Source organism: Microtus pennsylvanicus, chromosome 7 (genome assembly GCF_037038515.1).
Source record: "Microtus pennsylvanicus isolate mMicPen1 chromosome 7, mMicPen1.hap1, whole genome shotgun sequence".
Classification (NCBI taxonomy): Eukaryota; Metazoa; Chordata; class Mammalia; order Rodentia; family Cricetidae; genus Microtus; species Microtus pennsylvanicus.
Window position 1 is genome coordinate 54,932,298 of NC_134585.1, and position 13,849 is coordinate 54,946,146.

Genomic DNA, 13,849 nt, shown 5'->3' on the forward strand with positions numbered 1-13,849 from the left:
CTGAAGTCATTTGCTTTCATCTGCCGTGCATCGTAAAATGGCCGGCATGTAGCTGCAGACTACTACATGTTGGGTTTGGTTCTCCTATCTTCACATCTCTGAGTCACTCATCTTGATGATAAATATGTTGTGAACTTGTACAGACTAACAATTGAAATGAAAACCCATCTGAATTCCTGAAACGTTCAGAAGCACCAGACAGCAGAATTCAGTCTGTAACTTTGTGGCCATGTGAAGTTTGTCTTCAGAGTTCCTAATGATGGCCTTGTGAGAAAACTGCAATTATAGTACGTCCATGGAACAAATGCCATTGTTGTCAAAAGCTTTGGCATGAAGCGTGTTTCATCAGTGCCAAACTGGAGACCATGGTCCACTTAATAGCTGTGACTACAAAGTCCCCCAGTTCTTTGAAAGCAGGTGTCCATGGTTTTGCCTGAGACTTTGGATTTGAAAGGTGATAGGCGGATACAGAAGACCACCTATGTAAAGTCAGCCTGTGTGGTCTGTGCCTTATTCCAGAAACTACTACAGGTGCTGGGCCTGTGTCCATTCACACTGACTGCGTAATTATTACTAAGTGGTCAGTTAACTGGCCATTTCTTACATATACCTTGCTAATGCAGCCTCTTGAATATATGTCTGCGTGGTGTCACCTGTGACTAGCACTGAAGTAGGGAAAAGTGGCAACTGCCTTGTTCTCTCACAACCCACCCCTAAATCAAAACTGGAGAGAGGCCACCTATGGTGATGTACACTTATAATGTGCTCCAGCACTCGGGAGGCAGAGGCACGGTTGGCATGAGTTGGTCCATCTTGGAATACACAATGTATTTTAGACCAGTCTGGACTATGGAGTGATACTTTGTCTTAAAGAGGGGAGAGGGGAGGAGGGTGGAGAGGCTGGAGAGATGACTTAGTGGTTAAGAGCACTCAATGCACTTCCAGAGGACCTGAGTTTGATTCCTAGCACATCCACTGGGCATCTCATAGTAGCCTTTAACTCCAGCTCTGGGGAATCTGATGCCTCTGGCTTCCAAGGGCATCCATGTGCACATACCACATACAAAGACATACACATAGTTTAAAAATAAAAGTATAGGGCTGGAGAGATGGCTCAGAGGTTAAGAGCATTGCCTGCTCTTCCAAAGGTCCTGAGTTCAATTCCCAGCAACCACATGGTGGCTCACAACCATCTGTAATGGGGTCTGGTGCCCTCTTCTGGCTTTCAGGCATATACACAGACAGAATATTGTATACATAATAAATAAATAAATATTTAAAAAAATAAAATAAAAGTATAAATGCCAGGTGCGGTATCACACACCTTCAATACCAGCACTTCGGAAGCAGAGGCAGGTGGATCTCTTTCCTTTCGAGGCCAGCCTGGTCTACAGTGAGTTCTAGGCCAGCCAGAGTTGTGTAGTGATGAGATCTTGTCTAAAAATAAAAATAAAATAACTCATGAGAGAGGAATCCTGGATTCAGGGTACCACTGTTCTCAGAAATTTTTATTTTTCTTGGAAATTCCTGCTTCGTGATTCTGAGAACCAAAGGCTTGCCTAGAGCTGCGTGGCTCAGGGGACAAACAAACTGGAGGTTCTTGCTATAAACAGTGGGTATACAGGAGGACCTAGCAGAGACAAATGGCTTGTCAGGTAAAGACTGCTGGAGAATTCCTGTGTCCTGGTCCTCAACCACTTCCCGGCATACAAGAGCCAGCCACCTCACTCTACCCAAGAAGAGTCTAGTAGCTGCTCAGGCAGGAGGTAGATGGGTGTTTCTTAAAATCCTATGTTTACCCAGGCATGGTGATGCATGTCCGTAACATCACTTAAGAAGCTGAGGCAAAAGGATTACCTCTTCAGTTGCAACTTCAAAGCCAGTCTGGGCTACGTAGTGAGACCTTGTCTGGGAAAAGAAAGAGAGAGAGGTATGGTAGTAGGCTATGCTTATAATTTCAGCACTTGAGAGATAGAAATAGGAGGTTCAGAAGTCAAGGGCAGCCTTGGCTACATAGCAAGGTCAAAGCCAGCCTGAGCTACACGAGACTCTGTCTAAAAAGGGAGGAAGAAAAAAAAAAGATTGGCGAGATGGCTCTTCCTGCTCTTACCGAAGCCTCAGGTTTGGCACCCAGCACCCATATTAGGCAGCTCATAACTATCCATAACTCCAGTTCCAGAGAACTGCATGCTCTCTGGTCCTCAGGCATCACATGCACATGGTGTACATTAACCCGTGCAGGCTTAAACACCTGAGTATTATAAGTAGATCGCTATTTCAAAATGACATTAACCCCTGAATTCTCTCCCAGCCCTGCCCACACCAACTGCTCGATAGCTTGCTACTGTAACGTCCTGGTGTGTGTGAGTGTTTACCTGCCTATGATGCCTCATGCCCATGGAGTCCAGAAGAAAGCATCAGAGCCCTTGGAACCATGTGGGTGCTGGGAACTAAACCTGTGTCCTCAAAAGAACAGCTGGTGCTCTTACCTGCTGAGTCATCTCTCCAGTCCCACCCCCAGCTAAAGTGTTTTCATAAAGATTTTATTATTTTATTATATGTGTTGTGGGCCTGAATGTGAATTATTATATGTGCGCCACATTCATGCAGGGACCGATAGAGGCCACAGAGGACATCACACACCCTCCAACTGGAGTTAGGTGGTTAAGAGCCACCCAGTGAGGGCACAGAGAGCTGAACACTGGATATTCGCAAAAACAGTCTTCACTCTTAACTGCTGAGCCGTCTCGCCAGTCCTTACTTTATCTTTTATGTGTATGTATGTGTGTCTGTATAAATGTATGCCACATGGGTGCAGTGCCCAGGGAAGCCAGATCTCCTGGAGCTTCAGTTACTGGCTACTGTGACCTGCTAGAGATGAGTGCTGGGAACCAAATGTAGGTCCTCTGAAAGAGCCTCAAGTGCTCTTAACAGGTGCCCATTGCTCCGGTCCCTCCACCTTATTCTTGAGGCAGGGTCTCTCCGTGAGATTGGAGCTTAACTTCTTGCTAGGTTGGCTGACCAGCAACCTGTAAGGATCCTGTTTCCACCTCCCAGCCCTAGGTTTCAGCGCCCACACACACCTGGCTTTTATCTGGGGCCCGGGTCTGGAACTCAGGTCCTCATGATGTATAGCTAGCACTTACCCACCGTGCTGTCTCCACCCCTAGGCAGGGCATCTTCACCTCTGGCCCCTCTGCCTTCACATGGTTTTTCTGTAAGGGATCATGGGGGAACCCAAAGTGCAGTATGGAGCATTCTCTACCCCAAGATCCCAGTGTCCAGAGTCCAGCCTTGGACTCTGTCACCTACCCCAGCCCCAGTGTTCCATGTCCTGACTTGTGATTTCTGTCCACTACTAAAACTCCCTTCTGGGGATATCACCTTCTTGCTTTTGTTGATACCAGACGAGTGAAGAGGAAGAAGAGGCAGAGGAGGAAGAAGAGGACCCGGAAGAAGATAGGAAATCCATAAAAGAAGAGGAGAGTGAAGTGGCCAAGTCACCAGAGCCACCACCTGTCCCTGCCCTGGCTCCCACTGAGGGGCCACCCCTGCAGGCCACTGGCCAACCCTCTGGCTCTTTCATCTGTGAAATGCCCAACTGTGGGGCTGTAAGTATCTGTGTTGTTCCTGGCTCTGGGAGACCTGAGGGTCATACAACTGTGCCTAGTTCTAAGAGCAATGGACGTCTGGCAGAGGTCAGGCCATGTAGCTATCATTTTCTTAATGAGCTTAGCCAAGGGAGGTGATTCTGTGTGTTCTCTGTTAAGCACAGTGCTACATGCTGGAGAATTTAGAGGAGGCCCCGAAAGCCAAGCGCGGTGGCACAGGCTTGTAATCCCAGCACCCCGGAGACTGAGACTTTGAAGCCAGCCTGTGGTATATAGTAAGACCTGGTCTTCAGGCTAAATCAATCAATAAATAAAACCAGAAGGGCTCCTGCCTTCAGGAAGTGTGTGGCTGACAGCTCCACGGTGACACAGGCCTCCAGGAGGTACCCTTGTCTGCTACACTGTCTCCGGTACCTCTGCAGGCACTAGGGCTGTATGTCACCAAAGGCCAGATTTATCTTGTCAGCATGCATTTGAACTTCCTAGAGGAGCTGCCAGGGCTTCCCTTTTCTAACACAGAGACCTGACTGAACTCTCTCCAGCTTCATCTCTGGAAGGTTTAGCTTTTCATAAAATGTTACCAACTCTAATTTAAATGTCACTATTGTGACCTTTGAGAAAGTTGTTTCTGAGCAACTAAAGTTTGTCTTTGCAATCTTAGGGGACAAAAATTCACTAAGCAAATGAATGTTGTGAACAAGTTAAAGGGAGTCTGGGGGACCCCCTCAAACTCCTTCCGAGTGCTAAGTCTCCATAAATCCTAGAAGCTGTTTGCGAGGACTCTGGGCATTCTGCCTATCTCCACCAGTCTAAACTGCCGAGCTTTTTTCCAAATCAGGTTTCTAAAAGCCTGACACACTTGTATAGACAAGTTCCAGAGATGTTATCCCCAAATATTCCCCTTCCTGGGACGCATCATTGTCCTCGAGCTCATGTTTGCTTGTCTAGTGCAGAGTATATTAAATATTGTTTATGGAGTCTGTCATCTAAGGAAAGTCTTTACAGTGTTTATGTCCGGCTGGACAGGAGGTCACACCTTTAGTCCCTGCACTCCGGAGGTAGAAGCAAGCGTCTCTGGTTTGAGGCCAGTCAGGAAGACATAGTGAGACCCTTGCTCTAAATAAATAAATAAAATGTTTGTTTACTAATATGGAAATTCATTTTATTTGCATTTTTAAAAAAATGAAAAGGCTTTAGAAAAACAAAGTGTATACACCTTCATTTACTTTGTAGAGAATATGAGCAATGGCCTGCGCGTTGGGCCGCCAATGGCCTGGCCTCTGCACTCCGTCCCTGCCATTTGGTCCAGGTTGCTTCAGTTCTGAGATGATTACGCTGTGACTTTAAATGACAATGTTTCTTGGTAAATTAGTTCAGAAAGTGGGTGCTTTTTCAATTCATGGTTTTAGGGTAAAATCAATGTTTGGGTTTTAGGCCATTTGGGGGTGAGGGGGAAGGAGATCATCTTTTACTTTGTCTAATCAGACATGCTCAGAGAGACAGACACTCTTAATGACTTTTTAAGTCCCATCAAGGACAGTGTGGTGACCTACGCCATGCCTAACAGTGGGGGCTGGGTTCAGGAAATCAGGAACAGATTGGTTTTTATGTGATACAATAAAAAAGGGCCCATGAGCAAGATGCGGAAAGGGGGCTGGAGGACTGGGGGTGTGGATGGTAGCCCCACACTTCAGTGGTTCTGGACAGAGGACTGGGAAAGCGGGACCCACATCTGGTGGGTAGAAGCCACAGAGGCCACTAAACACCCTGCTGTGCGTGAGCCTGTCCCCAACTATCCTAACCCAAGTAGCTGTATTCTGAGGTCCAGAAACCCTATTCTATATCAATATTTGAAAAATTAGCCAGGCATGTGGCAGACACCTGTGCTCCCGGCGCTCGGGAGATGAAGGCAGGAGGATAAGGATTGAGCTGCAGTGAGGCCAAGGCCGCCTGGGCTGTAGCGTGAGACTCTAACATAAGCAAAGTCATTGGTCAGCATATTTCCAGTGGGGACACTGTGATACACACTTGTAATTCTAGCACTTGAGAGGCAGAGGCGGGAGGATCGGCTCATGTTTAAAACCAATCTACTCTACGTAGCAGGCTCCAGGCCTGTTAGACCTTCAGAGTGATACCCTGTCCCCAAAACTAGAAGAAAGCCTGGTCCTTTGTTTAATCCTGTTAAAGTTTGGGGTCTTCGGTGTGGCTCTGCAGTGTGCTTGGTTGCCATGTAGCTCAGAGTGAGAGCATTCACCTAGCAAGTGTGGGGCTCAGGCTCCATCCCCAGCTTCACAGGGAGCAACAACAAGAATTAAAATAATGGGCTACCGAGGGAGGCTGGAACTCATGGGGGGTGAGGTGCGCTGAGGCGATGCATTTGTCCTGGGTGCTGAGCCATACTGCCTTGGGCTCAGGTTAGACCACTGAGGAAGAATTGTTGACACAGTTTGTGGTTGGGGTGTGAGCTTTTTGTGGCACACGCCTAGTGTTTGCTTGTATGAACCATGTGCTGTTTCGTGTATCACATGTTTTTCCTACGAGTAACTAACGACCCTAATTTCCTTTTCAGGACTGTAGATGTCATGTGACTCCCTTTCTTCCCCAGGTGTTCAGCTCCCGACAGGCACTGAATGGCCACGCCCGCATCCACGGCGGCACCAACCAGGTGACCAAGACCCGAGGTGCTGTCCCCTCTGGGAAGCAGAAGCCAGGTGGCACTCAGAGTGGCTACTGTTCAGTAAAGAGCTCACCATCACACAGCACCACCAGTGGAGAGACAGACCCCACCACTATCTTCCCCTGCAAGGAGTGTGGCAAGTAGGTACCCTGGAACCAAGGGCCAAACCTGGGGTCACCATGAATGGCTGTGCTGTGAAGGCTGTTTCTTCAGCCAGAAAAGGCCGAGGCTCTCGGGGCTCCCCTTGATGCCCCTGGGATCTTCACGCCTCTGCTCACAGCAGACATCGCTAATCAGTTTCCTCGTTCTCTGATGTCACACATAGACAATGTCCTTTCCTTTGAATCATGATGCAAACAGGCACGTCTAGTTGATTAGAGCCCATGCATGGGATAAAACCTCTTTTTCATCCCTGCGCCTTCACATGTACCTTAAAACAACAGCTAAGGGAGGAAGATAACAGTGGGTGGGACTAGAGCAGCTTTGTCCTGGGATTTACTTTATTACATACTTCATGTATGTGAGCTCACTAAATCCTCACAGGGAAAACCCCATCCAGTCCAAGTTGTTCCCATGCTTATTTTACAAATAAAGATTTAACGTCAGGTAAAACGACTTGTCCCAAGTCACACAGCCAGGAAACAAAGCTGATATTAAACCTCGCTGTATCCAGATCAGTGCTTGGCTTCCCACGCTGCCCCAGCCTTCTGCTTTGCTTTGATTAGCTGCTTTACAAAGAGCCTAACTAGTGGTAAAATACATGGCTCCTTCACTGTTTCCTTCTCGGTGGTTCTGCCTAACCTCAAGGCTCTGGCACCATCATACCTTGGTGGCCATTAGGAGACTTGCTGCATTTCCCTTTATAATCTCCAGTGTCTCAAACACATGAGGAATGGAGAGACAGCTACCAGAGTCTCTGAAACTGTCAGGAAAACATTCCTAGTTCCATCAGTAGGGCCAGTGGGGACCTCTGCTTGCGTGTCCTCAGAGACGAGACAGGTAGACTGCAGAGCTGACCTAGCAGTGGGAAGCACTGGTTGCTCTTCCTGGATTTGCTCCCGGCTGGTAACTAAGAACCATCTCCAGTCCCAGAAGCTCTGATGCATTACACGTGTCGCACACATGCAGTGCACAGAATTGCATGCAGCCAAACGCCCTTTCATATATATATATATATATATATATATATATATATATATATATATAAAACAACAAAATAGAACGAACAATTGTGATATTTTAAAGTTAAAGGCCAGGTAGTGGTGGCACACGCCTTTAATCCCAACACTCAGGAGGCAGAAGCAGGTGGATCTCTGAGTTGGAGGCCAGTCTGATCTACAAAGCAAGTTCTAGGACAGCCAGGGCTACACAGAGAAACCCTGTCTCCAAAAACCAAAACAAACAAAAAGGTATAAAAGTACCTTCAGCTGTGTGTGTAAAAAGTGGGTGTGAAGCATGTGAGCCTTGTGCTAGACTGGTCCCATCTGCAGGAGTCTCACTGTGTGCACTTGCCTCGTAGTTCATGTTTCCAATGGCCACTCAAAAGCGCGCAGTGAGCATTTTTCTTGTCTTGCTCTTACGTTACTTGCGATCTTTTCTTTCTGACTTTGTTATTAGTGTGTGTGTGCCCATGTCATGCCAGTACACGCGTGGGAAGCCAGGGACAGCTCTGTGTAGTCAGTTCTCCCCTTCATCTTTATGTGGATCCTGGGGCTCGAACTCAAGGCAGCCAGGCTTTCTCTGCAAACACTTTTACTGCCTGAGCCTCTCGCCTGCCTCTTCTCCTCTCTAAAGTTCAAGTAAGATTTTACGAAAACTAGAAATGCTTCCTGGGCTTCTCCAGTTAGGAATAGCATTGGGCAAGTTCACAGATGGCCTCCTTCTGCTGCTCAAATGATGTTCCTTTTCAATACAAGTCCTCAGCCTGTTGGACTAAGGCTGGCTGGCTGGCTGGCTGGCTGGCTGGCTGGGTGGCTGGGTGGGTTGGCCTAAGAGAGTCACATAATTGTATTTATGCTACTTGTTCTCCATAAACACCGGCTCTTATCTGAGCTAACACTCTGGAAAATGGCCTATATAGTAAGTCATGTTGAATGTGCAGGACATGCTGTCTCAACACCTCGCTTTCCCACCATATTCTTGGAGCAGTAGGGAAAATCAGCAGACAGTTGTGTGCCAGTGGCTAGAATAAAGAGCCTGGACCCTTGATCTAAAGAACCTGGCACCCTTTTATCCCAGCGTTATGGGTACTTTCCCGGGGGGGGGGGGCTGACCTTTAAAATAAGACATGTAACAGCGTCCTTGGTCTCTGCTTGGTGCTAGACAGACACCTCCCAACTCTGATACAACAATCCAGTACGTCTCCAGACATCGCCAGATGTTTTCTGGGAGGGCACAGCCTCTCCTAGCTGAGTCCCACTTTCATTCTAAAGAAAACAATAGGAAATGATGATAATTATGGTGACCAAGAGGAATGGTAGTTGGGGGCTTGGCAGCCCAGCACAATAAAACCTGAAGAAAGGCCATTGGGATTGGCCGCACGCGGTTACTGGTTCAATGAGGTAGAAGTGGAAGGGACGAGAGCCTCACTGGAAAAAGTGGAATGGAAAAAAGAAAAGGGGTGTTCTAAGTGTGTGTGGACCATCCTTGGTGGGCTCCGGCTGGAAGAGGAGGGCATGAAGCCAGGGGTAGCGGATGGGCTGTCAGAGCACATCAGCAGGATTTGGGGTTCTCCTGTGCAGAGGGTGCTGTGAGTGACAGGAACAGGAGGATGTCAGAGGAGAAGCACCTGCTCGACTGGATAGACAGGACAGCCTTTGAGGTCTCCGTTAGGACAGGAAGGAAGCAGGACTTACCATCAGTGTTTTCCTGTCCCCAGCCCTCTTCCATGTATGCCCAGAGAAATGACTGGTCACTGCAGGAGGAAGCCACCCCAAACCAGACCTGCAGCCTGCATCCCCCCCCCTGCACCAGTCCCTGCAGGAATCGGTCATCTTTATCTCCAGGAACTAAGCTCTGCCCAGAGGTTTCACAAGCTGCTCTCTTCCTCTCTTCCAGGGTCTTCTTCAAGATCAAAAGCCGGAATGCACACATGAAAACCCACCGGCAGCAAGAGGAGCAGCAGAGACAGAAAGCTCAGAAAGCAGCTTTTGCGGCAGAAATGGCAGCCACCATCGAGAGGACTACTGGGCCGGTGGGGGCACCTGAGCTGCTGCCCCTGGACCAGCTAAGTCTCGTGAAGCCGGTCAAGGACGTGGACATCCTGGACGACGATGTGGTCCAGCAGTTAGGGGTCATGGACGAGGCCGAGGTGGTGGGCACAGATCTTCTCTTGGATGACCAAGATTCGGTTTTGCTTCAGGGTGACACAGAACTCTAAGCCCCTCGTTCATCACCTAGAGACACAGAAGGCACGGCCTCCACCTTCATCAGTCAGGAAAACCTGGACTTCCTGCTCCTTTGAAAGCCCTTTTAAACTACCTGTTTAAAAAGTGGTCCTTTTCTTCAGGTTCAAGGAGGGGAAACAAATCCAGTTCTTTTCTCTTTTACCTTCTTTTCAATTGTTTTTGTTGGGGGTTGGGGGGAATAAAAAATTGGCACAACTATCTTTAAGAGGTGTCTCATCTGGGCTGTGTTCTCGCGAGGCCACTTCCCGCGGGGATGAGCCTCACGTTCGTGTTGCTTTGCTTTCCGATGTCAGCCACCCTGGTTGCCTTTTATCTCCAAAATTGATGTGAGTGTGTGAGTGTGTACAGGCGTGTGCGTGCATGTGTGTGCGCGGGTGTGTGCATGCTACGCGTGTGCGTGTGTTGCTTGTGTGTGTGTGTATATGTGTGTGTGTGTAGGAAGCAGGTTACCCCATTTATACTGGGACTTTAGGCCATGTTTTCCCATCAAGAATTATTTTTATTCTGCTCTGACCGGCCTGAAAGCCTTCCCTCTTTCAGGTCAGAAGAACCTATTTTTCTTTCTTTCTTTCTTTCTTTCTTTCTTTCTTTCTTTCTTTCTTTCTTTCTTTTTCCTCAACATGGTTCATGGCCAGTGGAGTTCTAAACCTAACTTTGCACCACTTGAACATACTGTGAAACCTTTTCACTCCGATTGCTCAAACTGTCTGTGCTGGTCTGAGATTTGCCTAGATGTTAGCTACAGAGAGACAGCGTTTTTCTAACACACAGAAATAGCAGATACAATGGAAAGCCAACAAAAATGGGCTCAGATTCAAGTTCGCTACAATGCTTGCATTCAAATAATGAATGTATTCGTTACAAGTCACTTACCAAAGCGATTGTGGACTTCTCTAAGCTCCATGACTTTGCTCTGCCCCTGACAGCAGGGGGCACCATTTGTACTTGAAGGCAATAAACCTGTAATCCTTCAAAAATGTCATTGCCCAGGCTTTGGGGCTCAGTTGGGCTGACCCCCTCCCACTGTCAGTACACAGTCGGACTGGAACCCCTGCCCCTGGTCCAGAGGAGCTTCTGTCAGCCCTCCTGCGTTCATGGCCTCTGGCCCCAGGCCGGGTGTCTTCAGGTCTTAGCCCTCCTTGAGTAGGCTAGCTCCCAGCTCTATGTAAATGTGACTGTCATGTTGGGCCTCTGTGCTGGCCATGACTAGCTCGGCATTAGAGAGCATCCTAGCGGAGGAGTGGGGCTGGGCATCCTTCAGATTGGATTCTACAAAACCATTTGGCACATATTCAGGGGGCCTGGGGGCCTTGGCCCTCCACAGCCCCACTCAGGCAGTGGCTTCTGAGTTTCAGGAAAGCCACAAACAGAAGACTGTTTTCAGAGATTCTTTTCCTTTCTATCCTTGTTTCCAGAGCTATCTTGAGGTTCTTTCTTGGCGAGGGTGGGGTGTTTTCGTTGCTGTTGTTTCAAGGGTTACTGTAGCCTGTGTATGATCTCAGAAGCATTTCTTTCTGAGCCACCCAGCCGCCACTCAGCGGCAGAGCGCAGGCTCTGTCTGCCTCTACGTCTGGAAAAGCGTAGCCACACAAAAGAGCAAATGCCCAGGGCTTTAGAAAGTCCATGCGTTCCTGCTCGGGGGTTTGCCCAGTTTGCAACCTTAGAAATAAACTGTCCCGCCACCACCAGTAGCCAATACATAATGTAATTTTGGTTTCTCCATGCAGTAGAGCGTAAGGAATATTTTGACTTGAAATAACCAAAGAACTCCTCCTTACTGAGACAGTTCATGCACCTGGGTTAGTATTTCCCGGCTATCAACTTAAAGAATTGACTTCCTATTAAAAATATTGCACTTTTTTTTCTGGAAATGATTCTATCTGCATGTGTGTGTTGTGTTTTAGCTGCCCCCTCTCCCCATCCCCCACCCCGCCCTAAAGAACTTCTCTTCCTAATGGCTAATGTCTTCACACGGCTCCTGGTTGACGCGATGGTTTTTCAGTAATGAATTTAGACTCCCTTTGAGAAAGCTTGTATATAAAAAGTTAACAGATATATTTTATGGAAAAACCCATCTTATTTTCAGATATATTTAACTGCTGTTCTATTTTATTAGAGGAAGGTTGTAAATATTTTCTAGGCGTTCTATTGTAAAGAAAAGTATTTTTGAAAAAAAATTAATGTAATAAAAAGGAAACCATTTTTAAGTAGTGGCTGTGACTGCTTCCTGCTCTGCTTTCGTTCCGTCGCGTTCTCGGCCAGCAGCTTGCATGCCTTCATAGCGGGATGTGATTCGGATTTGCGCTGTTCGAGTTGATATCATAGTTTCCAATGTGCTTAACTGACTGTTTCCTCTGGAATGCAGCTCCCTCGGTCCAGAGCAAAGTGCTGTGTGGAGTCTACTCATGGTTTTTCTTTTGTAATGTGTGTATTTTTAAAAAGGATTTTATGTAACATTTTGGCAAAAACAAAAAACGAAGAGGACAGTATTTTCTATGACTTTTATAATAACATTTTGCTAAAACTGTTTCTTCCGAGGTCAGTTTTTGTTAAGGCAAACCAAAAGTCTTATTTTCCAGGGGTTTAAAAAATAAAGTTTGAAGCGGGAAAGCAAATTCTACCTAAACATCATATGTGACAAATGAATAAAGACGTTTTACAAACCTGTCCTTAAAAGGTGCATTTCTTAAATTAAAATAATATGATGATCTGATGTGTCCTATGTCATCCCCTGTCCCAGATGGAAAGTGTGGTATTGTCTGTGGTATCCCACTGTCTCCTGTCCCCAGTGGTAAGTGTGGTACTGTCTGGGGTATCCCACACTGTCTCCTGTCCCGGATGGTAAGTGTGGTCCTGTCTGGGGCATCCCACACTGTCCTGTATCCTGGATAGTAAACATTGCACTGTCTAGGGCATCCTAAACTGTCTCCTGTCCTGGATCATAAGCCTTGTGATGTTTTTGTTTTAATTTTTTTAAATGATTGCAATTCATTGGCAGAAGACGATCAGGAGACTACTGAGGAAGTTCCAGAAACCTGACTGTCCCTACAGATAGCCATTCATCCAGTTGAAGTATAACAAATACACAACCCTATTTGCTTGTGAAAACCTGGCCCAGTGTTGCAGCAGCTGCCCTGACATAAACTTGGCTCTCACACATTTCTGCTTTGGGCCACACATGATTCCTGGACTCAGGGTCAATGCTGGCTCCACATTCTCACCTGTCCAGTGACCTCTGTGGACAGTGGGTTTAGATCTGCTGGTCAGATACTATTCCCGTTCAAGTGCTCCAGCCTGGGGAAAACTTAAGTCTTGACTCCTCAAGTAATAGATGAGCCACTTGAAGATGTGGCATTCTCTGAACTGTGACACCCAAGATGTATTTAATCTCAGCACTTGGAAGGCAGAGGCAGGCGGATCTCTGAGAGTTTGAGGCCAGCCTGGTCTACAGAGTGAGTTCCACTTCAGCCATGGCTACACAGTGAGACCCTCTACCCCTCCACACACACACAGAAGCAAGCAAGAAAGGAAATCTTACTGTAAGTCCTCAACAGCAGTGTCCACCCTGATTATTTGAATTTTAATATGAATTTCCAAAATTTTATCTGCATTTTTTAGTCTTCAGGAGCAAACTTGAGAAGAAATGGAAATTCTGTGTTTATACAGGTTGCACTAAGTGATGCTTTCTCATTCAACACCTTGATCTTCTGAGACTCCTCCCCCCCACACACCCCTTTTATTTTTCTTTTGGTTTTTCAAGACAGGGTTTCTCTGTGTAGCTTTGGAGCCTGTGCTGGAACTCACTTTGTAGACCAGGCTGGCCTCAAACTCACAGAGATCCATCTGTCTCTACCTCCCAAGTGCTGGGATTAAAGGCATATGCCACTACTGCCCAAATCTAGGACCCCTTTCTTAACTTTAATTTTTTTTTAAAGATTTATTTATTATGTACACAGTGTTCTGCCTGCATGTACACATGCAGGCCAGAAGAGGGCACCAGATCTCATTTTAGTTAGTTATGAGCCACCATGTGGCTGCTGGGAATCAAACTCGGGAACTTTGGAAGAGTAGCCAGTGTTCTTAACCACTGAGCCATCTCTCCAGCCCTCTTAACTTTATTTTTTTAATCATTCCTTTAGATGATCCTATATAAA

The 13,849-nt window shown here is 47.0% G+C and overlaps 1 protein-coding gene across 28 annotated transcripts in view; it reads left to right on the top strand.

The window, feature by feature from the left end:
• The window catches only part of Trerf1 (transcriptional regulating factor 1), a 222,821-nt gene extending 210,450 nt beyond the window's left edge, over positions 1 to 12,371 (top strand). For 16 of the 28 annotated variants that reach the window (XM_075980834.1, XM_075980856.1, XM_075980839.1 and 13 more), the window contains 3 exons: positions 3,408 to 3,611; positions 6,181 to 6,428; positions 9,346 to 12,371. In XM_075980834.1, the coding sequence (XP_075836949.1) occupies positions 3,408 to 3,611; positions 6,181 to 6,428; positions 9,346 to 9,667 (774 nt within the window). In that variant the 3' untranslated portion in view covers positions 9,668 to 12,371. The remainder of the gene's footprint in view (positions 1 to 3,407; positions 3,612 to 6,180; positions 6,429 to 9,345) is intronic. The other 12 variants (XM_075980842.1, XM_075980850.1, XM_075980859.1 and 9 more) reach the window with 1 other exon arrangement.
• Positions 12,372 to 13,849: the final 1,478 nt, after the last annotated feature.